The sequence below is a fragment of the Gorilla gorilla genome, chromosome 7 (genome assembly GCF_029281585.2).
Source record: "Gorilla gorilla gorilla isolate KB3781 chromosome 7, NHGRI_mGorGor1-v2.1_pri, whole genome shotgun sequence".
In the NCBI taxonomy this organism is placed as follows: Eukaryota; Metazoa; Chordata; class Mammalia; order Primates; family Hominidae; genus Gorilla; species Gorilla gorilla.
The window spans coordinates 147,021,648-147,048,017 of record NC_073231.2 but is presented as its reverse complement, the minus strand read 5'-3'; the positions used below and the strand labels follow the sequence as shown (position 1 = coordinate 147,048,017).

Below are 26,370 nucleotides of genomic sequence, written 5' to 3'. Positions count from 1 at the left end.
ATGGCCTCAGCCCCTAGCCCTGGACGACCACCATTAGACCCAGCAGAACCGCAGCAGTGGTTTGCTGGCCCAGCACCTAGAGCTGCAGAATATGCTCCCTTGACCCTCAGGGAAAGATGCAGAGCTAGTGAGACTTACTCTCCTCCACCACCAAAGTAAGGTGAGTTTACCCCCTCCCTCATCCCAGGATCCTCCCTGAATGGGCCAGGGGCTGCTGCTAACACATCTCAGGACCGCCAGCTTCAGCCCCGCTCCCAGTGCCTTGTTAAAGGTGAGAGCACTAGCGGAAAGAAAGGCGACACGTCAGGGCAAGAGCAGCTTCTGAGGGCCTCTCCAAACCCAGCCCTGCCTCCTTGGCAGTGAGGTATGCCCACAACCTCCACTTTGCTCTTAGTACTGGGGCCAAAGTATCCTGGGTGTAAAATGGGGATGATCCTCTCCATGCCACGGGGTCCTGAGGATCACACACAACAGTGCCCCTAAAGCGCGTGGCACAGCACCTGACCGGAGCACACGGGCAACACACAGGCAACAAACAGGAGCTGGAAGAGTTTCCTGTGGCTGCCAGAACAAACACCACAAACCAGACGTGGCGGTGGGGGGTCATGCACCCGACATTTATTTTCTCACCGTTCTGGAGGCCAGAAGTCTGAGATCCAGGTGCCGGCAGGGCCACACCCCCTCTGAGGGCTCCAGGGTAAGAAGCGTCCTGGCCTCTTCCAGCTCCCTGTGGCTCCAGGATCCTGGGCTTGTGGCTGCGTCGCTCCTGCCTCTGCCTCTGTCTTCACGTGGCCTGTCCCCATGTGTCTTTTCCTCTCCTCCTCAGGACATTTGTCATTGGATTTAGGGCCCACCCAGAATCCAGGAGGGGCTCATCTTCAGATCCTTAATGACATCTACAAAGACCCTTTATCTAAATAGGTCAGATTCACAGGTCCCGGCGGTTAGGACATGGACATACGTTTTTGAGGGCGCCATTTCAACCCGCAACGGGAGCCATCACATTCTCATTTCTCCTTCCTTAATGTTCTCACGGGCCCAGCACACAGGCCAGGATGGAGCATTCTTTGAGGTGTTCCTGGGAGCCCAGCAACAGACTGGGTGTTCAGTGTGCCCCTGTCGGTCTCCACGTGGGCCATGCAAGAAGGAGCCACCCCCGTTTTACGGGGGGTTCAGGGCTTGTGGCCAGATGTGCAGCTAGGCCTGAATCAGGCTCCCGTCCGGCCCCAGTGTGTCTGCCGTGCCCGTGACCCCGGGCTGTGTCTCTCAGAATCCGCCAAGATTCCAGGGCAGATAACTGCAGAGCTCCCCCGAGTCCTGTGCACGCCTCGGCTCACACTGCAGCTCAGCAGCAGCAACGCGGGTGACAGAAACCAGCTCTGTGTCTGTGAGCCTCTGCCTCACCTTCTGGGGGATGGCACAGTATTGCTCCAAGACATACAAACAGCTGCAGACAGTGAGGCAACCCTGCCACACTCTCCAACCATGCCCTCCTCGGGCATGCGGAGAAAGCACCCCTTCATCTGTGCAAGGAATCCTCAAGAAGCAGACAAAATTCATGCACTGTTAATTCAGATGTTACAGTCACATCCAGTGCTAAGGGCTGTCCTTTGAAAACAGCTGAGGTAGACACATCTTCCAAGAACAAATCATAGAAATGTTACCAGGCGATTGTCTTCACAACCTCTGCATCAGTGATGGGGACTTGGGGGTAAGCTTTTGGTTGGCGTTGTGAACAGTGCCAGCTCCCTAAAGCAAGCTTGCTTTTCTGTTGTTTGAAATACTGCAGGAGAACTGAAATTCTCTTAAAATATACCGGTTTCTGGTTCAAGAGAAATACTTTTTTGCACCAATTTAATTCAGGTTTCTAAAGCTGAGGCAGGATGGCATCACAGTCTGTTGAATGAATTCCAGCTCATTTGGGGCCTTTCCATGACCAATCATTCCTAATGGAATCTCTCCAAAGCACAGGGGAAAAAATCGAAGGCATCAAAGTGCCCTTTCCATTTCAATAAACTCCACTGGCTAGGATTCTGTTTGCAGAACACAGAATAAACATGGAACCCAGGCCTGCCCAGCACATTTACTCCCTGGTTAGCACCTCTGTTCACCTGTTTTCTCTTTTATATGAGTGACCATTTCCTAAAACGCAATCAATCACTGTCAAGTAAGATCTTGAAATTATCACCATGGAGAAAAGACATGAAGAGTCTGCATTAAGGTAACGTGACCGGTGCCTAGAGTGAGGAAGGAGCACGTTCAGAATGGTCCCGGGTCACTTTCAAGACCTTTCCCCTGTCACTGTTGGATGAAGTAAGGAGCCGGACATCAGTGTTTATTAAACCAGATTTATTCTCCACAAGCTGAAGATACCTGAGGTTACATGAGGACTGGCATTAAATAATTTATAAATGTATTTCTGACAGACTTTTATCATAAGGATTCATGTGTTTACAAAAGCAAAATCCAACCTCTCCGCAGCTAGAAAGTGGGAAGGTGCCCGGGCTGCAAGCACAGCCTTGGGGGAGGATGAGGCCACATAATTCTCTCCGCCCACACTCTCAGAACGCCCCAAGAAGTTAGTGGTTACGCAAAGCCAAGCCTTGGGGGAAAACCTGGTCCGTGGTGTGGACTCTCCAAAATGCAGACCCAACCGGAGGCCGGGCCCGCCTTTCCATCTGGAGGCACTGCAGAGCTTCTGAAAGCAGCCCATCCCAGGAGCCTGGCAAACACCCCCAGAGACCCTCAGGATGCGCCAGCCCTGGGGCTTTGTCCTGAGAAGCTGGGGCTCCGTGGCCCAGCTTGTGGATGGGTGCCCAGGGGGCAGGCCCCATGCCCTCAGCATGTGCTGACACGCTCCCTCCAGCTCCGGCAACCACACCAGAACCTTCCATAGAACATTTAAGTAATGAAGTCTCAACATTACAGTAAAAAGGTGCAAAGGGTCTCTTTTGCAAATATTTATGTACAGCTAAGATCTTCTTGAGTTCAGTACAGCATGCTGTGCATACACATACGCAGTGTGCACATGGATTCAGGGAATTGAGCGGCACACTGGAAGACGAGATCACACATGATGCTATTTTACTTTTGATCCCATGTAGTTTCCTGGGCATGATATTTTAGATGGAACTTTTTCTGGTCTGTGATCTTTGGTAGAAAAAAGGTCTCTAGGATTATTATAAAAATTTTGCATCTATTAAAAAGAAAAGGAAAAAAAGACAGCTTGCCTCAGCTGGCCCAACCCGTCGCAAACACCTGATCGCAGGGTGGTCCCCTCCACCTGGGTAGGCCCTGTCCACCTTCTCTGATGGGAGAGAGCCCACAGTGGTTACCTGAACCACCCTTCTCAGGCCTCGCTGGAGGCCCCAGGGCTCCCGGCTCCCTGTCATGTGCCCAGCCCAGTGTTCCTCAGTGATTCGTAAGGACTGGGTGAGTGAATGAATGAAGTAAGGAAAGGTAAAACCAGAGACGTGAGGGCCACGGGTCATCTGTGACTCGGCCAAGCTGCTGGCTCCAGTGCCAGCCCCTGGTTGTGGATTCCAGAACTTTCTAGGCAACAAAGTAACCTCCCAGCAGAGGTTATCACCAACAAGATGCAGCTGCCTGCCTGAGACACACCCCAACAGGAAACACCCTTGGTGCAGTTTAACCAGGGGGCCCGAAGGCCTGAGAGAAGGTGCGTGGCCATGGGTCTCGCGGCTGGCCACACGGTAAGTGGGCTCCATGCTGAGCCTGGGCTGCTCTGGCCTGCCACCCCTCCAGGCTTCTGCTCCTGGCAGGCTCTAGGGGGCAGCCAGTCCCCACACATAGGGCACAGTTCCACTTGGCAGACTCAGCCACGTTTATTCCCCTTTCCAAATGGCGACCTTCCCCTCCTCCCTGCCCGACCCACTCAGCACGTATCTGTCCTCAGCCGAGCACAGCGTCCTCACGGTGTCCATGTGCGCCACCAGCTCCTTCTCCACGGTCTTCCTCTCGGCGTCAATCACGTAGATTTTCCCCTTGGGTGTTCCCTGCCCCAGCCCTCGGCTGCCCACCCAGACCTGCCAGGGAGAAACGGGAGGGGTCAGCAGGGAAAGAAGCCCCTCCCAGGAGCGCCAGGGCTTTGCCCGGCTACCCAGAATTGACACGTGTGCCTCCAAATTTATGTCCTTCCTGGACAGGGCCTCTGCCGCCTGAGGGTCAGGGCCGCCTGGCAGGTGCACAGGACCTTTCTCAGGCTTAGAACCTAATGGCCGAGGGGCCTCTGGGGAAGAAGACTGCATTGCATGCTGGAAAAGTGCTGGGGTGCATCTTAAGTGTTCTCACCAAACAACAGCCACCTGTGTGAGGTGACAGATATGGTAATTAGCTTGTGATTATTTCACAATGTATACTGAAATATCACCTTGTATACCTTAGATATATATAATTTTTATTCATCAATTATACCCCAATTAAGTTATGGGGGAAAACACTAAACGAATTCTGCCCCACCCCCGCCGTGTCTCCGACTTGCTCGGGGCCTGAAAGTCCAGCTTTCCTTCCAATTTCTCCCTTTTCGGATGAGAATGTCTAACCTCTGCCTGGCCCAGCCTTGTGTTTTGGGAAGAGACAGCCTGTTTCTAGCTGCGCAGGTTCACAGTGCAAGAGGGGTTGGTTCTGCCCCAGGTGGGACCCGCCCATGGCTCACCCACATCGGAGGGCTTTGGCTTCACTTGGAGATTCGGGGCTCAGAACTGACGCTGGAGGGACTAGGACTTCGGGGGATGTAGTGATGGAGGGGGTGTATTTTGCATGTGGAACAGATGTGGATTTAGGGGGCCAGAGGGCAGACTGTAATGGGTTGAACAGTGTCCCCCCAAATCCATATCCTCTCTGAACCTCAGAATGTGAGCTTCTTTGGAAGTAGAGTCTGCAGATAGTTCAGATGTGGTCACACTGGTTAATCCAGTACGACCAGCATCCCCATAAGAGACACACACAGGGAGAGAGAGTGCCATGTGGTGCAGGCACAGGTTAGAGTGCCACGTCCACAGCCAGGGCACGCCAAGGACGGCGGCCACATGAGCGGGTGGTGGAGAGAAGGGCCTGGAGTGCACGTTCCCCCCAAGCCCCCGAGGGAAGCGGCTCTGCCGACACCTTGGTTTTGGACCTCCAGCGTCGAGAACTGTGAGAAAATTAAGTTCTGTCATTTGAAGCCATCCAGTTTGGGGGAATGCGCTGCGGAGTGCTTGGACCACACCATGAAACCAGCACATGGTGACCTATGGGCCCGTTGGCACCAACCCTGCACGTGCCTGTTAGGAGGGGAGCCCTGAGAGGCGAAGGCAGGAGGGCACGAGGGCGTGCGGCTGGCTCTCGGGAGCATGGGGATGCGGCCAGGGCAAGCGAGACCTGCCAGGGATGCTGGGGATGGCGGGCCCTCCACCCTACCTGCTTCTTCACCCGGATCATGCAGTTGATCTCAGAGCAGTCCTCGAGGGGCACCCTCTGCGGGGGCTGGGCCAGGTCCTTCAGGCTCCAGATGTAAACCTCGCTGCGTCCTGCACAGGCCGCCCACAGCTGCTCCTCCTGAAACACAGGGCACGGTGTGGGCTATGGGCCCCGGGCCATGCACGTGCTGGGCCCACAGCCCCTGCTGGGATACCTCAGGAAGGAGCTGGAAGGCCAGGAAGGAGGTACTGGTGTCTTTGAAGTTCTCCTCAATCTTCAATTCTTGATGGAGGGATCCATTCCTTTTCATGACCATGATGCTGTTACCTGTGCCTGTGGAAGGAAGGAGCTAGGATGGGGCCAGGCAGTGTCATTGGCAACATAAGACGCCAACACCAGAGCCGGCCTCACTGCTCTTTCCAGCGTGGTGATGGGGGGATCACCATGTGCCACCTGGCACCTGAGGAGTGCACGGGTGAGGACTACTGGGAAAAAATGCAAGATAGAACCCTGGGTCTTTAAGAAGAAATGAGGCTCACCAGAAAACCTAAATATATGGGCAATTTCTTAATTTTTCTTAACTTTCTTGAAAGATCATTGACTGCTTAAGCAAAAATTTTAAAGAATATATTATTGGGATTACCACAATTGATACTGTTGTAAGCTTCTTACCCTATCCATGAAGCAGTATCATAGTTAAGGAGGAGGGTGATCGGTTAAGGTTGCATATTGCAATTCTTAGAGCAACCACTGAAAAATAAAACAAAAATATAATGCTTAAAAACAGTAAAGAAGATTAAATTGAACATAAAAATATTCAATACAAAAGAGGGCAAGAAAGGAAGAACAGAACAAATAACAGATGAGGGGAAGGACAACCGTTGGCTTGCACCCAACCACGTCGCTACCGGGCCTGAAAGTGAGCGGAACAGTGGGCAGAGGCCTGCACAGGCACTGTTCCCAGGGAGGTGTCAGCGGGCACCGGGCACACGACAGAGTGCTCAGCACCATCAGCCATGAGGGAGCCACAAATCCAAACCACAAGACACCACTTCACTCCCGCGGGGATGGTGTCAGTAAAAACAGGTGAGAACCAGTTTGGGTGAGGATGTGAAGAAACGAAGCCTGAGACTGCGGGTGGCGTGGAAGCTGCTGCCGCCACTTCAGAAAACAGTCTGACAGTTTTTCAAACAGTTAAGCAGAGTGAACCCAGTGCCCACTTGGGGCAGGGGAAGGATGAGCAAGTTGTTCCATATGCACACAACGGACTATTACCCTGCAAGAAGGAACGAGCTATTGATATTGATACTCAGAACATCAGCGATGAATACTATAAACATCCTGCTGTCTGAATAAAGCCAGATACAGAAGAAGGCCTACTGTAGAGTCCATTTGTAGAAAGTTCTGTAAAAACCAAATTCAGAGTGACAGAACTAAGAGCACTTGTATCCCCTGAATGGGGGCACGGCCTGGAAAGGGGCACAGATGCTTTCAGCTGTGATGGAAATGCTGCGTGTCTTGATTTGTTTCATGGTTATGTAGTTTAGGTGTTTGTCAAAACACAACAAACTGAGCACTTTTTGGTGAGCTTTACTATATGTGAAACACGCCTCCATTACAAAAAAGAAAACGTATTCCCAGCCGTCACTCATGTAAGCTGGCACATGCCGAGGAAGACCTCAAAGTGCCGGCAACTTCTGTGCTCTGGGGCGTCCAGAAATGCAGACACAGCCGCCAGGCAAAGCACCTGCTCCTCCCATCGCCCCCTGGCAAAATCCCCAGTCTGGGTCCACAGAGAGTCCCAGACTGCAGCTCTGTGCCAAGCAGCCGAGGGGAACAGAGCACGGGCTCGCCAGCTGCCCCCAGGTGTAGAGACGTGACGCACACAGAGGCCTCCCAGGAGGAGCAGCCATGACTCCGGGGGACACATGGGCCAGCTTCAACCCCAGAGCAGGGCACAGCGAAAGCCAAGGTGAGGGGCAGGAGAGCAGTGGTGCGTCCAGGCAAGACAGGCATCCCGTCAGCCGCTGGGTAGAAAGGCAGAGGGAGGCCTGGGGAGCCCCCAGGAGCAGCAGTGCAGGTGGAGTAAAGGTTGCTGCGACCACAGAAAGGGAACCCAAGTTTAAAATAAAGACTGGAAAGGCGTGAAGCAAAGGAAAGAGGCTTTCTGCTCTCGTTCAGCATCCTTTTCCCAGAGCAGGGAGGTAGGGTGCCCGCTCTGATGGCAGGGGCCGGACTTACAGCACCACAGGCAGTCGTCGTGCAGTCTGATGGACGTCAGGCCACCTCTCGGCAGCTGGAAGCGGCTGGTCACCTTCAGCGTGCTCACATTCCACGCCAGCACCGTGCCGTCCATGCTGCACGAGTACACGTCGCTGGGGGCACAAAACACACACACACACACCTTTAACTTGGACCCTTGAAAACACTGCGCACATTTTAACCCAGGAGAGAACCAAGTCGCCATGAGAGAAAATGTGCTCAACACGGATAACCTGCAAACATGATAATAACCTGCAAACATGATAACATGCAAACATGCTATGAATGCAGCCACAGCCAGGCTTGGCTCAAATGTAACTGACTTGGCAGGAAAAGGCGGGTTTCTCGGGACGCCCACCTCTCCCACCACCGCGGGCCGCAGGCTCAATGAGGTGTTGTCATAGAGCCATGACATGACCATGAACTGAAATGGAACCTCGTCAGTGGGCCCCGTTCACACAAGGGACCAGGGAGCCAGCACGATCCTCAGAGCTCTCGGGTGACATAGGCTGGCTGCAGGTGCAGGCGGCTGTGGGCGGGGCTGGGCTGGAGCCTGCACCCTGCGCCACCCCTGAACCTCCTGAGCCAGCTTTGCTTCCAGACTAGCACCTCCCTACCCACCCCAACAGGGCCTGACACAGGCACCCCCGACACTAAGTCAGGGGAAAAAGGAGTGGGGAGTGTAGCCCCTCACCCAGGGCTGGGGCTGCCCGGACCAAGTGGGCAGCCTTAAGCACTTTCCCCACCACGGGCCTCTGCTCAAGGAGACCCCACCTCCTCCTCCCGTCTCCCTGGATGCCCACTGTGTCCAGTGCTGCTCCCACTGTGGGAAACAGCAGCGAACAGGCAGCCCAAGGCCAACACTGAGCACTCAGGCGATTATCAGGCGAGTCCAGGCTTCTGACACCATGGCTGGTGCACCTCTGGGAGGCTGTGCCCTCTCGGGGCTGCCCCATGCCACCGTGCCCACAGCAAGCTCAGCAGGAAGGCCGGGTGTGGTGCCTTCATCACTACGCTTGGCCCACATTGGTGTCATGGGTTCTCCGCACCCGTGAGCAGAAGCAGACCGAGGACACCACCCAGCTTTCCTCGTTCTAGATCCACTTCACTCTGTACGCCCCGCCTGGCCCCTGTGGGCACAAGACTTGGGAACCCTACCCGCTGTGCCTTCTGCCCACCCACAAGCCAAACAGTCCCTTCTCCCCAGCAGAGCTTACTGCACCTGGGTGCCTCCTGTCCGTCCTGCACAATCAAATCCGTGACACTGGAGCAGTGGGCTGTGAGCTGCTTGTTGCAGGACATGCTGTGGACGTTGATGATGTAGATGATGGAGTCTTCCGAGCCAACCCACACCTGGTTCTGGTCGGCCATCACCATGCAGTTCTAATGGGAGGCCACGGGAACGTGAGAAATAAATCAGTCTCGATACTGGTGAAGTCATATTCTATATATTTACTGCACATGCCGAATTAGCGGATATGGAACCACTGCTCCTAGGGGACACGCCGGCTCAGGGTCCTGGGAGCCTCTGGCCCTGACGTTGTCATCCACCCATCAGTGCATAACCTTGTTCTCCGCGTGCTCTGTTCACAGACACCTTATTGACTACGAATGATTGATTCATTAACACGAAGCCCACGGCCGCCAGCACTGTCACTGCGGCCTGAACCAAGCTCATCTCACACATGCATTTTCTCTGCAAGACACGTCACCGCCTCCTTGTGCTTAGGGAGCTCCATGCCTGAGGCTATCTTAAATGGCAAAATCACCAACAAAAAGCAAAAAATGTGAAAACTGTGGCACCAATCAGGCCGAGGAGAGGACACTTGTTGGCCCAGAAAATCCATATCAGGCGACTCAAGTTTTTCCCCACTCTGTGCACGTGGATGTCTGTGGATCACCAAGAAAATACCACGAGTATCTGTTTTGGGAGTTACAAGTAAATATTAGCAGGTGGTCGAATTTGCAAATACGGAATCTTCAAATGATGAGACCGACTGTATATGAACAAGCAGAACTGGCAGTGCTCCCAGTGTCTAGAGAGTGTGCTCAGGGTTTCTGGCTAAGCTAAGCAAAGTCAACATAATGATTGCTTTTAGACTCTTTGAAATCAGAATTTTTATTTTTATTTGTTTGTTTGTTTATTTTGAGACAGGATCTCACTCTGCCACCCAGGCTGGAGTGCAGTGGCATGATCATGGCTCACTGCAGCCTCAGCCTCCCGGCTCAAGCGATTCTCCCGCTTCAGCCCCCTGAGTAGCCGGGACTACAGCCATGGGCCACCACGCCTGGCTGATGCCACCACGCCTGGCTGATGTTTGGCAGTTTTAGTAGAGATGGGGTTTCCCCATGTTGCCCAGGCTGGTCTCGAACTCCTAGACTCAAGCAATCCTCCTGCTTCGGCCCCCCAAAGTGCTGGGATTACAGGCGTGAGCCACTGCGCCCAGCCTTGAAATGCTTATAACTAAGAACGAACTGAAAAAAATTAAATTTAGAAAAATAATTTCCCTAATTTTTCCTTTTTTTGTTGTTTGGTTTAAAGCATTACTAGACTTTTGTCAATATTTTTACTGTATCATGGATCCTATTACTTTATCATCTGAGACTCATGATTTGAATATGGGGGGAAATGATTTAGCAGCTCTTATTACCTTCTCACATGTAAAGCTTGCTATTCAGGTATCTCAGAGTGGTCCCACCCTCTTGGTGGTATGTATTTGAATTCACAGTATTTGTTTTATAGCAGTTCTGCAAGCACATACTGTGCCATGGATTTTCCCACATTATTTTTAGACAAGGGAACACAGCCATCAAAACTGATACCATGGCCGGGCGCAGTGGCTCACACCTGTAATCCCAGCACTTTGGCGGGGCCAAGGCGGGAGGATTGCTTGAGCCCAGGAGTTTGAGACCAGCCTGAGCAGCGCGGTGAAACCCCATCTCTACTCAAAATACAAAAATTAGCCGGGTGTGGTGGTGCGCACCTATATAGCCCCAGCTACTCGGGAGGCTGAGGCGGGGAGATCGCTTAAGCCAGGAGGTCCAGGCTGCAGTGAGCAGCGATTGCATACTACACTCCAGCCACGGGCAATGGGAGAGAGACCCTGTCAAAAAAAAAAAAAATGATACCAGCCAATGCCTAATATATACTTAGGTATATACTCCACTGGAGTGTTCTTTTCACATTAAACATGTAAAAAAAAAAAATCCTATCATGCTCAAGGAGTAAGGCATGAGGATTTCTCAGCAGATCCCATGATGGGGTGGCTGCTTGGAGGGTGACCAGATAGGAGGAGAGTGTAGATGCGAAAATATTTTGAAAACTATAAAATGCAATTTAAATGTGAACGTCATCTGCAAATCCATGAGCAAGAACAGGAGAAACATGGACAAAGGGCGCGCAGGCCACGGTGCGGGGGAGTGTGGGGTCGCAGAGCACGGGGAGCTACTCAGCAGCCTCTCGGGCGACAGGGAAGCGCACACAGATCCGCAGGGAGGGGCAGCTCACAGCACCGACGGGCAAACAGGGAAAATCCCCAAGAAATGATGGTCTGCAGGCAGGAGGGGCCGCTGGGGGCCTGGAGGGATGAGCAGGGCAGGAATCCCAGCTTCCACACTCAAGATACCATGGTCATGGAAGAAGCGACACACCATGGCACTGCCAAGGACACACTACTAAAAATGTATTAACAGTTGTACTTGTTTTAAAATTATCAGAAACAGTTCAAACTTGCTTTAAATCAGGGGTGTGCACTCTTGTGGCTTCCCTGAGCCACAGTGGAAGAAGAATTGTCTTGGGCCACACATAAAATACACTAACATTAACAATCGCTGATGAGCTAGAAGGAAAAAGATTGCAAAAAAAACTCAACATATGTTTTAAGAAAATTTACAGATTTGTGTTGGGCCTCATTCAAAGCCGTCCTGGGCCACGTACAGCCTGCAGGCCACAGGTTGGACAAGCTTGCTCTAAATGAGAGGAATAATGTGTGACGAGTGGACACTGAGTTTTGCTGGGCCCTGGTCTCTGCCACCTGGCACGTGGGGACAGGTGGATAACACTCAAGTCACTGCAGAGGCAGCTGTCTCCTCTTTTGCTCCAAAAGAGACCCAGTAACCACTGTGCCACCAGGAAACACCAGGGTTCCCAGGAAACACTGCAGGTTCGTTTTAAGGCCCTGGTCCCTGGGAACCTTAGTGCTGCAGTACAGGATGGAAGACATCGTTCCCAGCCTGGGCAGCATGGCAAAACCTCATCTCTACAAAAAATACAAAATTAGCCAGGGATGGTGGCGTGCACCTGTAGTCCCAGTTACTCAGGAGACCGAGGTGGATCACTTGAGCCCAGAAGGTCGAGGCTGCAGTGAGCCATGACTGAACCACTGCACTCCAGCCTGAGCAACAGAGCAAGACCCTGTCTCAAAAAAGAAAAAAAAGAAGGAAATTGTTCCCAAAGGGTAGTGTGAAGCCTCTAATAAGCAGGCAGAGACCACAATGGCTCCACTTCACAGAACTGACGTCTATTTTTATTATTTTATTATTATTATTATTATTTGTCTGTTTGAGACAGGGTATGGCTCTGTCACCCAGGCTGGAGTGCAGTGGCGCAATCTTGGCTCACTGCAGCCTCGATCTCCCGGGCTCAGCGATCCTACCACCTCAGCTTCCCAAGTAACTGGGACTACAGGCACGCTCCACCATGCCCGGCTAATTTTTGTACTTTTTGTAGAGATGGGGTCTCACTCTGTTGCCCAGGCTGGTCTCAAACTCCTGGGCTCAAGGCAATCCACCCACCTCAGCCTCCCAAAGTGCTGAGATTACAGGTGTGAGCCCCTGCAATCTATTTTTAGATGGGGGCCCGAAATCTGTTTTTAGATGAGAAAGTCAAAGCCATTATCTTCTCCTTCAATAAGGACGTGTAAGTAGAAGTTTGGAACAAGCTTACATTTAATTTGAAAACTCCAGGTAAACGTTAAGACCCCCTGTTTACAGAAACTGAGTGAGGCTGTGGAATAGCTTGTATCCTACTGTCGAATATGGATGGACACACTTGGGTTTCAGAAATCACGTGAATTCAGAGGCTTCTTTCCTGACACTTCGTGTTACTCACCACTTTTGCAGTGCCTACTTTACAGGAGTGCTGGTGGATGGTCCATGAAGAAGCATCGAACACAGTCACCTTGCCTTCGCTCAGAGCACACCATAACTTGGGGTGAGCATCTTCAACTTTTTCGGCTGGGTCAAGATGCCCTAAAGAGGAGAGCAGCACAAAACTGTTAGGAGGAAACGCTTCTGCTGGAGCAGCAGGTGACTGGTGCCCTTACTCAGGTGTCTCCTGGGCCCTCCTAAGCGCCAGGCCCATGTTAGGTGCTGGACATACAAAGACGTGCCTAGGCAGAGGCTGCCCTGCCCTCTGGGAGCTCAGAGTCGGGGGGGCAGCTGGCTGGTGAGAGGGCCACAAAGACAGGGGCAGAGCCGCAGGCAGACGCAGAGCCGAATGCCTGTGAGCTTTGCTAAGCCAGGACCTGCCAGCTGAGTGAGCATTCACTAGAGGAAACAGCCAGGCAGAGGGAACTGGAAGAGGAGCAGGTGGACACAGAGGGAGGGAGGGAGGGCAGCTGGAGAGACGGCGGCAGGGGCCATGGTGTCCCCCACACCCTCATGTGCAGCGGGCTCCGCGTCTTTCCCAGCACTTGGTGGCGTCCATCTTTTTAATGTCGGCCATTCTTAGGGTGTGGAGCTTTTGGCTTTTAAATTGTGGTTTAATTGCATTTCTCTAACTGCTAATGAGCCTGATGGCTTGAACTGGCCATCCCCATGCCCTCTTGTGGGAAGTGTCTGTGTCTCGTTCTCCCTAGTTTGTGGCTGTTATTTTTTTTTATTTTTTTTATTTTTACTTTTTAATAGACGAGGTCTTGCCATGTTGCCCGGGCTGGAGTGCAGCAGTGTTCACAGGTGCGATCACAGCAAACCACAGGCTCCGAGTCCAGGGCTCTGGCCACCCTCCCGCCTCACTGGGACCACAGGCACGCCCGGCCAGCTGTTCCGGTGTTCTGGATACGAGCCCCTAACTGACTCCATGGTGCTGTATTCATAAATTACGTATGACATATAAAAATACCATAAAGCAAAAGACTGGTGAATCTGACTACATTAAAAGCAATGATTTTAGCAGCACCCATTTTAAAGATCCTTCCCAGTCTGCAGCTTACATTTTCACCCTCTCAAAAGTGTCTTCTGTCCATTTCCTGTGGCAGGGACTGGGGAAGGGGCTGTAGGCGCCGTGTCCGGCCATGAAGATGGCAAGAAGCCTCTGAGACAGCCCAAGAAGCAGGCCCAGGAGAGGGACAGGGATGATGAGGTTTCCAGCAGAAAGCAAAACAGACCAGAACCTCAAGGGGCCGAAAGCGCAGGCCGCAGGGAGGCCCAGCCACAGCTGGAACTAAGACCCCTGGCGGAAAGCACGCTGCTCCCTCTGCCTGGGCGGTGGCGGCCTGGACTCCACTCCTGTTTCAACACCGGCACCCCTGCCAGGACAGCTTTTGCCATCTTCAGCTAGAGTGAGCGTTGCCCTGGAGCCTGTTGCACTTTCAAGCATAAACTTTTTTTTTTTTTAATTTAAAAAAAAAAAAAAAAAAAAAAAAAAAAAAAAAAAATCTGACAGTGTCACGTGACGTCTTTAGTGGCTTCTCACCCGTCATTCCCACCTGAGCCTGCCAGAGGGCGCTCTTTGGTCTTCTACCTTCAATTTTGTGTCACCGTGAATTAAACCAGCTCATTTGAAAGGAGGAAAAAAAAGTGTCTTCTTTTTAAAATCATTGCTTTTGGCCAGTTGTGGTGGCTCACGCCTCTAACCCAGCGCTTTGGAGGCCAAAACCGGCAGATTGCTCAAGCTCAGGAGTTCAAGACCAGCCTGAGCAACACGGCAAAACTCCATCTCTACAAAAAAAAAAAAAATACAAAAATTGGCTGGGCATAGTGGTGTGCACCTGCAGTCCAGCTAATCAGGAGGCTGAGGGGGGAGGATCGCTAGAGCCCAGGAGGCAGAGGTTGCAGTGAGGTGTGATCGTGCCACTGCACCTGGGTGACAGAGCCAGACCCTGTCTCAGAAAAAATAAAAATAATAAAGTCATTGCTTTTAATATAGTCAAATTCAACATTCTTTTCCTTTATGGTTAGTATTTTATATATAATGTATGCATTTTTTTCTTTACCATAAAGTCATGAAAATATTCTTCTACCCTATCACCTAGAAGTCTGCTTGCTTTCATTGTTCACATTTGCCTTTTACCACCGGTTGAGATTTCGGCCCCCTTGGGCCTGACCGCAGGGCAGTCTGAAGGGGCGAGGTTTCACCTTTCCCCTGAGGATACTCAAGGGACCCCCCGCCCTGCAGTGCCGCCTCCGTCCTGAGTCCAGAAGGGCAGGCCTCCCGGTCTTTCTGGGGTGCGATTCCAGTGGTCTGTTGCTCCCATGGGTGAGACACTGCCGTCTCTGAGAGGCATGCTCCCCATGGGCAGAGCCTGAGCTGACCTGTGGCCTGGCCTCAGGGCTGGTTCTCCTAACTCCTAGGAACCTGTTGGAGACCCAGCCCCAAGCTAATGGGAGTAACAAGACTCCCCCTTCTTGATGGGGCCTGACCCCACCTCTTGTCCCTGCAATCTCACAAGGCTTGCAAAAGCCCTGCTCGGCTACCAGCTTCTCGGCCACCCCTTCCAGAATCGGCAGCCACAGGAAAAGGCGGCTTCCCCATTCTCCACGGCTGCTTTGCACACTCTCTGCAGGCCTTCGAGATGCTCCTGGAGGGGAAGCCGCCTGAACTCCTCGCCCGTCACAACAGGAAGCCCAGAGTGAGTTTCATTTCAGGGAAACCAACTGGGACCTAAAAATACCATGTATTCAAATGCCATGGTCAAAGTGTCTTGGTCTGTGGAGTTATCTCTGGCGAAGTCAGCACAGAGCCCGGCTTAGACACATCAGGTAGGCCTCAGGCGGGGCGGCCCTGATGACGCTGCCTGCTCACTCAGACAGGGTCTATCGCGTTCCTGGGTTTCTTGGCCTGCCATGAAGAGAGAAAAACTCTCTTATGGGGAAATCGCTTCACACACAGCTTCTCTGCCCACCTGAAGCATGAGCTCCGTGTGTGAATGGCCAGGTGCTCTGTGAAGCCGCGGACATGGCCTGTGAGAGGGGGTGACACCTACATCTGCATCCCTGACACCTACGGCTGACACCTGCAGACACAGATGCAACAAACAAAGTGACAATTTTAAAAATCCCTTCTGGGCTGGCACAGTGGCTCACACCTGTAATCCCAGCGCTTCGGGAGGCCAAGGTGGAGAGGTATCGCTTGAGCCCAGGAGTTCGAGATCAGCCTAGGCAACATGGCGAAACCCCGTCTCTACACAAAATTTTAAAAATCACTTGGTTTCGGTGGCACGTGCCTGGATTTGGTGGTACAAGCCGATGGTCCCAGCTACCCAGGAGGCTGAGGCAAGAGGATCGCTTGAATCCAGGAGGCTGAGGCTGCAATGAGCCATGATTGCACCAACTACACTCCAGCCTGGGCAACAGAGCAAGACCCTGACTCAAAAAAATAAAAAATACACAAAAAATACAAATCTTTTCTGCCGAGAACTGTATTCCTTTGTTTTCCACACTGTAAACCCTCAGCATAAGCTTCCCTGCTGCATTGTCCATAAGCCAAAATTAAATTAAAGTATTTTCCACAGTTTCAACGTGCAACATGACAGCCATCTTTTTTTATACCAAGATCCTTGGCCGCGCCCATTTCCTTCTCCTGCCACCACCCTGATGCGGCGTGCAGGGTCCCAGGAAAGCCAAGCACAGGAGGCAGGTTCAGCCGCACCCAGCGGAGAAGAGGGACTGGCAGGCACTCAGGGCCGCTCAGGGCCACACAGACTCCTTGTCATTCCAGTTTCTATGACAACAAATATCTGAGGCGCCATCACCTTATCACCATGACAAGAGGATCCGATTAAGAGCTTCTGCGGAAACGATGTGAGCGAGAGTGCTTTAGAAAGTGCCAGTGTGTTAGCCAGGCATGGTGGCGGGTGCCTGGGGTCCCAGCTACTCGGGAGGCTGAGGCAGGAGAATCACTTGAATCCAGGAGTTGGAGGTTGCAGTGAGCCAAGATTCACCACTGCACTCCAGCCTGGGTGACAGAGCAAGACTCCGTCTCAAAAAAAGAAAGAGCTAGCATGACCATCGACTGCTCTAGAAGGTGAGGGACGGCAGCCCTGGGGCGGGAGCTCAAGTGCTGGCCCCATTTCCATCTCCCGTGGGCTCTCTGGCTCCAGTCACCATGAGGCTGAGTCCATGGAGCGGTCGTGCCAGTTGCACACCTGTCACTCAGCACTTCACCTCAGAAAGCAACAGGCACCTTGTCCCCACTTATCCCGTGACACTGGCTCCCCTTTCACTTCAGGGCTGACCCTGAACCCAAACCTAAGCGCATCAGATTGGCTGAAAACTGGCAGCGAGGAGCGGGCAGAGGGGCCTTACCTGGAGTGTAGAGCAGCACGTCCACCGCTTGTGGGAACGCCTCCCCCGCCGAGGGGTTGATTTTATGCTTCAGTGTTTCCAGGGTTGTCTCCGGAAGCGTCATGGGCACTGAAAGACAAGACACTTGGAGTGTTACGTCGCAGCCTCAAGGAAACAGACGCGATGCAACGGCCTCACGCACTCTGATTTCTGCAGAATATCAGCTTGCAGGTAAAACTTCCTAATTTGTGAAGACGAAGGTCTCTTGGACCCGGGGCACTGAAAGAAAGCCATGCACCCTCGGCCTCCTTTCCTGGTTGTCACCTGGTGTGCGAGTGAGTGGCCAGGCGCATCCCCCACCTGTGTCCACACCACACCCCCATGCCCCTATGCCTCGAGCTGCCTTTGTTTAAACACAGCCTTCTTCTCTGCTCCTGAGCCATCCCATCTGATCTCTAGCTACACCCAAACATGACACAGTGCCCAGCAAAGCGGAGATATAAAATTCTCCTCAATAACGAAGCCCTCCCAAGATGAAACCCAGAGACCTAACCCATGAGCGCGGTTTCCCAGCCTAGAACCAGGGGCGTGTTGGGCTGGATAATCCTGGCTGTGGGCGAATGCCCAGCATCCTGTGTGCCATGGGATGTTGAGCATCACGAGATGCCAGTAGTACCTCACACACAACCACAGATATCTCCAGGTGCTGTCAAATGCCTCTCCGCAGTGAGGGGGTGCAACATCGCCCCCCGTTCAAAGCCACTGCTCCTCAGGATATCCTGATGCTGCTCTTGCCATCCAATCCATGTTTCCAGGCAAAACCTAAAGCGGCCTCCTGCCTGGAGGCCCCTGGGGACAGCCTGCTCTGACACAGCTCCTCATTGCTGCCCGGAGGCCCCTGGGACCAGCCTGTTCTGCGGTCCCTCCTGCCAGCCCCTGCGGGCGCCTCGACCTCCTGCGTCCAGGACTCCCTCAGTCCCTGCCGTCCAGGGCCTGCCCCCTAAGTGCTTCTCTTCCATCATTTTGTTACTGTCATAGCAACCTGATGAGATTGGTCCCGTTACCCCCATTTTGAGAAAAGAAAGATGAAGAAACCGACACACATCGACATCCGTGATCAAATGAAGATCACACTGTCAGCAAGGGGTCGACCAGGACTCCGCATGAGGCTGGCGGGCTACACCGGGCTGCGGTGAAAGCCAACTGGCCGCGGCCAACGCCTCTTCAGCTCCTGCCTCGGATTATGACATCTTCGGGTATTATTTAATTCTGTACAGTCTGAGACCTTCCATCATGAGTTGACCATAAGCTACTAAATTAAGCTCAGGCTCATGTGTCCTGAGCTTTACACATGGGAAAATGTTTCCGGATTTGTAACGAGGGAGCGGGAGCCAGCGCACCACACCAAGTGACACCAGCATGGCGGCTCCTCGTCTGCCGTCATGCGCTGATAACAGAGGCGTTAGAAGGCTTTCCTGTAAATGCCCGACAGAGATTAGGCATGAGTTTGGAATGAGATCAACAGCTGAAGTAGGGGGTTTGTTTGATTTTGCTCCCAAGGAAAAAGAAAAGAGCAATCAATGTCTGGTTCCAGGACTGTCAGACAAAAGCTCCTTCAAGCCACTCAGCCCGGCTGCTGCTGCAGCTCAAGGTCCCTCTGGGTCACGTGGGAGAGGGATTCTGTACCCAGAAAGTGGCAGAGGTCCTGCAGTTGGTGACAGATACCACAAAGAGAGCAAACTGTGCCCAAGGAAATAAACACGTAAGTGAGGTTTGTTCCTAATTCTGCGACTTTTTAAAAAGCCAGAGTCCCCTAGATCTACGCCCAAGGGAAATGAAAACAGATGTGCACACCAGAGCTTGCACATGAATGCTCACAGCAGCCACAACACAGAGGCCACGCCAGTGCTCACTCACTGATGAAGGGACAGACCAGACGTCCTTCACCCGAACGGTGTCTATCACTCAGTCACAAGAAGACCAGAAAACCCTAGGCTTGAAGATCACCTTTCACAAGAAAAAAATGGGAGTCCAGCACCAGCCTCTATGGCTTCCAGAATGCGAGAGCCAGATGCAAATCTACAGGACAGTCAGAGGATTCCTGTCTGGGGAAGCTGACCCAATCAAGAAAAAAGCGGATCCTGACGTGCAGGGCCTCTCCTCACTCATGCAGCGGTGAAGCCCGTCCGTCAACAGGCCAGCTGTGTAGAGGGTCCCAGCTTCTCAGCAGGTGTGTTCCTAACTGCAAGTCCCAGACACCCGCTCCCCACCAGTCAGAGATTCCAGGAGCCGCTCCACAACCTCCCACAGGTTTCTACTCTGCTTCAGCCAGCCAGAGGAAAGGCTGTTGTTTGTAACTACGAATCACCACAAATGCTTGCAGTGTACATTGCAATGCTATCCAGACATTAAAACGACGAGGTGCCTCAACTGGATGCGCAAGGGGCTCCAAGGTGCACTGTGCAGTGAAGGAAGGAAAGATGCCGGACAAGGTGTGCGACTCGAGAGTAAATTACAAATATAAAAGGAAAAACTGGGGGATCTGGGCTCGGTTCTACTTGATAAAACAGACATCGACCAGATAAAATCACTTAAGGCGTGTAATCAGGACAATGATCCACGCTAAGAACGGGCTTATCTTACTTTCGTTACTCATCTTATCAAAGTAGGATAACTTGGAGGCAGCGTAGATGGCACCTGGTGACTGCAGTGTGCCCACGACGGCGTCCATCAGCAAGACGTTGGTCAGCGCCTGCTGGACGTAGTGAGGGTCCTAGAACAGAAACACGTGCGTTTCAAAACAGCAAGAATCACTAAGATCAGTTCACCGGAGACCTTGTTGCAACACACAGGACAATCCTTCCAAAATGCATTTTTCCAAAGTGACATGAAGAGTTTAAATCACGGATGAATTTGGATTTTATGTCATATATTTCTTCTCTTACTTAAGACAAATATTGATTGTTTATACCAGGGCTCAGCCAGTCTTTTCTAGAAGGGGCTAGGCAGGAGGCATTTCAAGCTTTGTGGCCAGTCTCAGCTGAGATCACCCACTGCCTGCCACTGCGGCATGGGAGCACCGAGGGACATTTCATAAACAAACAGGCAGGACTGTGTTCCAATAAAACTTTACTTACAAAGACAGTGCACTGGCCCACGGGCTTTGGTTTGACTATGCTGGTTTATGCTATGTTTATGCTAAACCAGTGGGTATAGCATCAGATGGCTAGTCTAAAAGCCACAGGGCACTGGAATCTTAGAAAGGACCCAGTCCCCCTCTGCCCTGTGACCGGGAACTTCCTGTAATAACAGCAGCCCTCCTGCTGTGGCCCCATCTGTTCCTCCTAGCACTGCCACTGTAGTGGGTGCCATCGTCCCCGGCAGTTCTCTGAGGATTAGTGGGGCTACACACCTCTTCATAACCTGGTGAACTGTTCCCTTTCTGTGAGTTCCGCGTTCGTGGTCTTTGCCCATTTTCTAAGGCGTCTTCCTGTCTTGTGCCACCGTTGAGCAGCGTGGATGCCTCCTCTACACACCACCGGCCCATGGTTCCCTTCATTACTATGCAATTGTCATTTGATATCATCAAAGCTATCAATTTGGCCCAAAGTAAATTAAGGTACAACAATCCCTAGAAAAATCATCTCAGCCCTGTGGAAGGAAAGCAGTACTGCCCCTGCCGAATTCCAGATCCTGTGACTGTGAAGAGTCGCTCAGAGCAGGGAAGCCCAAAACACCCAACTCCGGCCTGCGGGTGTGGACGGCACCAGCACCGTACACCCCCGGGAGGCCCCACTCTCTGGGATGTCGCCAGTCTGGAGCGGGCAGTGGGGCACCCACACCTGCCCAGACCGCCCTGCGTTTTCTCATCATGCTCTTCCGTAGCACCATGAGGCCTCTCGCTGGGTCACACAGACCACATCTTCAATGCTTCTGTCAAGATGGTGTCCGACAAACTTACTCTGCTTAAGACACTCAGACCCGAGCCCGAGCACTCACAGCTGAGGACCGCCACAGGACCCACAGGTGGCGAGAGGCCCCTGAGGCAGCCACAGCAAAGGGCAGAGGGGACCCGCGTCTCCCACCTTGTGGTCATCGGCCAGCTTCTTCCCAGCCCACATCTCCTTCACCATCAGGTGCCAAAGGTCACACTCGGTTTTCAGGTTGGCTTCGAAGACTTCTTTCTTGGACGCCACTCTGATTTTTAAAGTGGGTATTCTCCGAAGTAGAAATGCAGTAGTGGTTCTCCTGACCTCCTGCAGAGGCAGAAAAGAAAAGTTAGGAATGTCACACTCAGAGAACACGTGGATTCACCAGAGACAGAGGCACAGCGGGCTCTGGAATGAAGAGGCAGATGGGCTGCAGGCACGCACCCTGCTGGCATGTGGAAGGCAGGGCCCCGGGTGAGGGGCAGTGTTCCCATGGACGGCAGGTAGGATTCACCTGCGGTGCGGCACCTACACTCACCCACACAGCTGGGCTCGCCCAGTGTCCGAAGGCAGCACATTCTTTCACATCCTTAAATACTTCTCTCTCCCTCTTTTTGGTTTTTTTTTTGGGTTTTTTTTGTTTTTTTTTTTTTACTTCCATCTCCCTTTCCTCATATTTATTTACATTTCTTTGGAATTCTAGAAGGAAGTCTGGAAAAGCAGGTGTGGAAAAAAGCATAAACTGAAGGCCAACAGCAAGAGGGGGATCTACTGGCCGAGCATTTACTATGGGCTGCGGCTGTGGCTTGACTGCCTTTCTGGCTTCTGTGACCACTCAGCAGGTGATCACATAAAACATTCGTGTATCTGACATGCCTCTTACAGTCCCCTTAAATCTGGGAAAACAACTATAAGGCGTAAGAGGAATCAGGATGAAATTCAGATTTCCTCGACAGGGAAAATGACTACCTTTAGAGTATAATGTTATAACTGTTTGAAGATTTTTTAATTGTTATAAAATAAGCTTGTTATGTTTTATATGAACCAGGTCCGACTGTGACTAGAAAATGTGGGCTACTGCAGCTCACCGTGGCTGGCACATGGCAGTTTCTCAGTAAACATCTCATGGATGAACGAAGGCGTCCTACTGTCCCTAATGAGAATGTCAGCCCACATTCTTACTTCCTGCCTCCCAGATGCAAGTCAGCTGTGTCAGAGAATCAGTTACCATTCTAAGCATGCTCCATATGCAAACTATTCAATCTCCACCACCCACTGAGAAGGTATCAGCCTTATTCCTGCTTTACAGATGAGCAAACTGAGGGACAGGAAGGCATTCGGTCTGCAGAAGGGCTGCAGCTGGTACTTGGCATGGCTGGCAGACTGCTCAGGGCCCACTCCAGCCATCTGTCTCGTAAACACAGGTGGGGTCTGGCGCCGTCTGCCCGTGCTGTCCTTACCTCTATATTTCTGAAGGTGGAAATCTCCAAGTAGCCTGGCCTTCCTTCGGTTAGGAGGAACAGGCGCTTCTGGGTCATGGCGATCTTGCCAACACCTAGGTTTGTCTTGACGGAGCTGGACAACTTACACACACACTCGTTTTTATCCAGGTGTTCCATCACCAGCCACGGCAGACTGACCTCCTGGGCTTCTGCTTCCGTCTCCTTCCAGCAGTTGTAGAAATCTTTGAATGTTTCTGGGTCGATTTGTTTCTCCTGTCCTTAGTTTGATAAGAAGAAAAGAGAGGTTATCTTACAGCCACATACCTCGGGAGCCCCAAGGGCTTCTCCATGACCTGATGAAACCACGCACTACCGGAACCTGGCAGCAGGTGGCGCCAGCACTCAGGGCGCTGGATGGAAACTGCCTAGAAGGTTTCCCAGGGCCTTCCTGGCAGCCCAGGTGTGTCCAGCTGTCAAGGGAGGGACACACGATCTAGGCTGAGCCCGCAGCCCTTTCCAGCCGCCCGCTCTGGGATGGCCACGGGACCTGCTTCAGGTAGTCACAGCAACTCTTACCTTTGGGTAGGAAAGTCCTTCCGGACAAGGACACTCTTCTAATGGGGGCAAAGACCTTCCGCATCACTAGAACTGGTGGCCACTGTCTTGGGGTCACAAGGGGAGCTAGTCCTAGGATGAAGCTAACGCCAGGAAGGTTGGATCCTTAGCGCCGCTGCCCTGCCACTGGGTCGGCCTCTCCTGTAACTGGCCCGACCTCCACACTCTTTGGTTACCAGCAAATCATTGACTTCTGTTGTCTGCAACTGAAATCACCTCCGCTGATGAGAAGCAGTAACCTTCCCACGAGGCCAGCACTCATGGGCTCTGGAGTCCGAGGAGCCTGAGCCTGAAGCCCGCTTCACGACCTTTCACAGAGACTCCTGGCAAGTCGCGGAACGAACCTGCTTATCTGTCAGCGGGAGATGGGACGACCCCTCGGAAATCCCAAGTCCCTGCCGGCAGGTCCTGCCAACTCAAGCCCCTGGCCTGCCTGCTCGGCTCTGCCTCCACCCAGTGTCCCTCTCTCCGTCCCCTGACGTGCAGCAAGTCCCCCTCAGTTCTGCACAGGAAAACCCTCCTCAGTGGCTCCTGCCTTCAGAGCCACCCGCACTCACAGCCTGCTTTGCGTGGCACTCAGAGCCACTTTTCTCAAATGCAGAGAGGAGTTCCCGCTCCCGTGTTTAACACTCAGGGCTGCTTCTGTATACCACAGCCACATTCTTCCAAGATTGGGCCCCACCTACCCACCCCACAGCCCAGCCGTACCAAGCATGCTCCCAAACAGGTCGTGTTGTTACACACACACACACACACACACACACTCATCCTGCCTGCTCACACCAGGAAACTCCTACCCATCCCTCAACACCCAGGTAGGCATGCCCACGCACGCCTTCCCCGATAAGGCAGAGACATCCTGGCCAGGCCACTGCTGAGCTGCACACATGCTTCCCTTATGGCACTGCTGTATCCAGCAACACTTGCTACACCCCAAGAACCAGAATCCACTCTATATGGGGTCCCACTGAATCCTTACAGCCACCTTATGAGGTGGCTCATTAAAAAGGGGAAACTGAGACACAGAGAGGAAAGCCCTTTGCCAGCAGACCTGGGCCGTGAGGCTGGGCAGACGGTCTGCCCAGAGCTGGGGTATGCCTTCCCTGCTGGTCGCTGCTTGAAAGGGGAGTACCTGTGACCTCAGATCCTCAGATCCTCAGATCCCGAGTCTGAAACAGCAAAAGACGTGGCTAATGGTCCAGCTCCGCCACGCCCTGTTCCGATTCCATACCAAAGCATCAACAGCGATGCCTGTCTAGGGAATCCACTATCATGGCCACAGTTGAGTCCGGGACGACTGAGTCGTCACGGCAGCAACTAAAAGACGACCGCCACGGGAAGGAAGTCGGCGCTGTCACAGGCTCAGGAGGAAACTTCCTCATCTCTTACATCTCACTTCCGAGTCACAGGCACTGCCGGCCCTGCAGGGGTGAGCTGAGCGGGAAGGCAGGCTTCAGCACGCGGCACAGGAGCCAGGTGGTTATGCGAAAATCTCCACCAGGTGGCGGGATTCCCAATGAATTATTCTTTTGGCCTGTCGGTATTTTCTAGTCACCAGATCCAACCAGAAGAGAAATATGCACCAGTAAGGGTCTCTGTAGGCCTAGTGCAATTGTTCCAAAGAAGTCACAGAAGGAGGATGCTGTGGCCCAGTGGGCGGGGCCTGTCAGGCCAGGTCTCTGCAGCCCCTGTGCTGGGCAGCAAGGTCATCTGTGAGGTCGCGAAGAGCATGGGGGTCCTCTCCTGACTCTGTACCTAAGATTGTTTGCCAGAGTCTCTCTTCCGTTTTACAAATACCACTCAATGCAGCCACCTCCGCCTCTGACTGGGGTGCCTCAGCCTACACTTCCCAGGGGTTCAAGTTGCTGGATTTATTTTAGTTTTTATTTTATGTATTTCTTTCTTTTTTTTTTTTTTTTTTTAATTTAGAGACAGGGTCTTGCTCTGTCACCCAGGCTGGAGTGCAGTGGCGTGATCATAGCTCACTGCAGCCTCGAATTCCTGCGCTCAAGCCATCCTCTAGCCTGGGCCTCTCGAAATGTTAGGATCACAGGCGTGAGCCAAGGCACAGACTCTGGGTTTAAGGCAGAAGCACTTGTTACATGAATCACATCACATAAAACAATCTTTTGGTCAGGTGGCCAGGCGAGGAGAGGCCCAAGAAACAGGAAAAGGAGAGCAAGTGAGAGTGAATCGGCGAAGCCATCACCTAATGAAGCAGCCAGACACCCTGAGTGTGGAGCCCCAGCCATGGGTCCTGCCCCTTGCGCCACTCAGGGCAAATCTTCTTGCTACCTGGTCCACAGCAGTTACTGGGGGGCTTGGCAGGGTGAAGTGTGTGTCACCAGAGCCTGACACAGCTTCTTCTCACAGATAACAGCACTGACCTCAGTGTGAGGGCGCTCAGGGCTCTAGAAAACCCCAACCAAGGGAGGAGCAGCAAGACCAAAGAAGTCCCATCAGGCAAGAAGCAACACTCACCGCAGCTGCCACCAGTGCTCAGCCAGCCTGTGGACACTACGCCACCAGCACTGCAGCAGAACAAGACAGTGCATGCCCAAAGTCACTGTGCAAACCCACCACCGTGCACACCCACAGACACTGTGCACACCCACGGCCACTGTGCACAGCTACCACAGTGCACACCCACACTGTGCACGCCCACCACCGTGCACACCCACCGCCACTGCACACACCCACAGTGCAGCATGCCCACCACTATGCTCACCCACAGACACTGTGCACACCCACAGTCACTATGCACACCCACTGTGCATGCCCACCACCGTGCACACCCACCACCACTGCGCACACCCACCCTATGCAGCGTGCCCACCACTATGCTCACCCAAGACACTGTGCACACCCACAGACACCGATATGCACACCCAGACACTGTGCAGGCCACCACCATGCACACCCACTGTTCACACCTACCACAGTGCACGCCCAGACACTGCACACCCCCCACCACCATGCACACCCACGGCCACTGTGAGTGCCCACTACCGTGCACACCCACGGCCACTGTGCACACCCACTGTGCATGCCCATCACCATGCACACCAACAGTGTGCACATCTAGGCACTGTGCACGCCTACTGCAGTGCACACCCACAGCCACTGTGCACACCCACTGTGCAGCACACCACTATGCACACCCATAGCCACCATGCACACCCACAGCCACTATGCATGCC

General features: G+C 52.8%; 1 protein-coding gene across 11 annotated transcripts in view; it reads right to left on the bottom strand.

The window, feature by feature from the left end:
• Positions 1-2,334: 2,334 nt before the first annotated feature.
• DENND3 (DENN domain containing 3) overlaps positions 2,335-26,370 on the bottom strand; it is a 67,445-nt gene continuing 43,409 nt past the window's right edge. For 6 of the 11 annotated variants that reach the window (XM_019032428.4, XM_019032430.4, XM_055349364.2 and 3 more), the window contains 9 exons: positions 22,574-22,833; positions 21,270-21,440; positions 19,828-19,957; positions 17,206-17,313; positions 12,791-12,930; positions 8,903-9,063; positions 7,660-7,793; positions 5,633-5,751; positions 4,053-5,556 (listed from right to left, as the gene is read on the bottom strand). In XM_019032428.4, the coding sequence (XP_018887973.1) occupies positions 5,164-5,556; positions 5,633-5,751; positions 7,660-7,793; positions 8,903-9,063; positions 12,791-12,930; positions 17,206-17,313; positions 19,828-19,957; positions 21,270-21,440; positions 22,574-22,833 (1,616 nt within the window). In that variant the 3' untranslated portion in view covers positions 4,053-5,163. The other 5 variants (XM_004047573.5, XM_063709547.1, XM_055349362.2 and 2 more) reach the window with 4 other exon arrangements.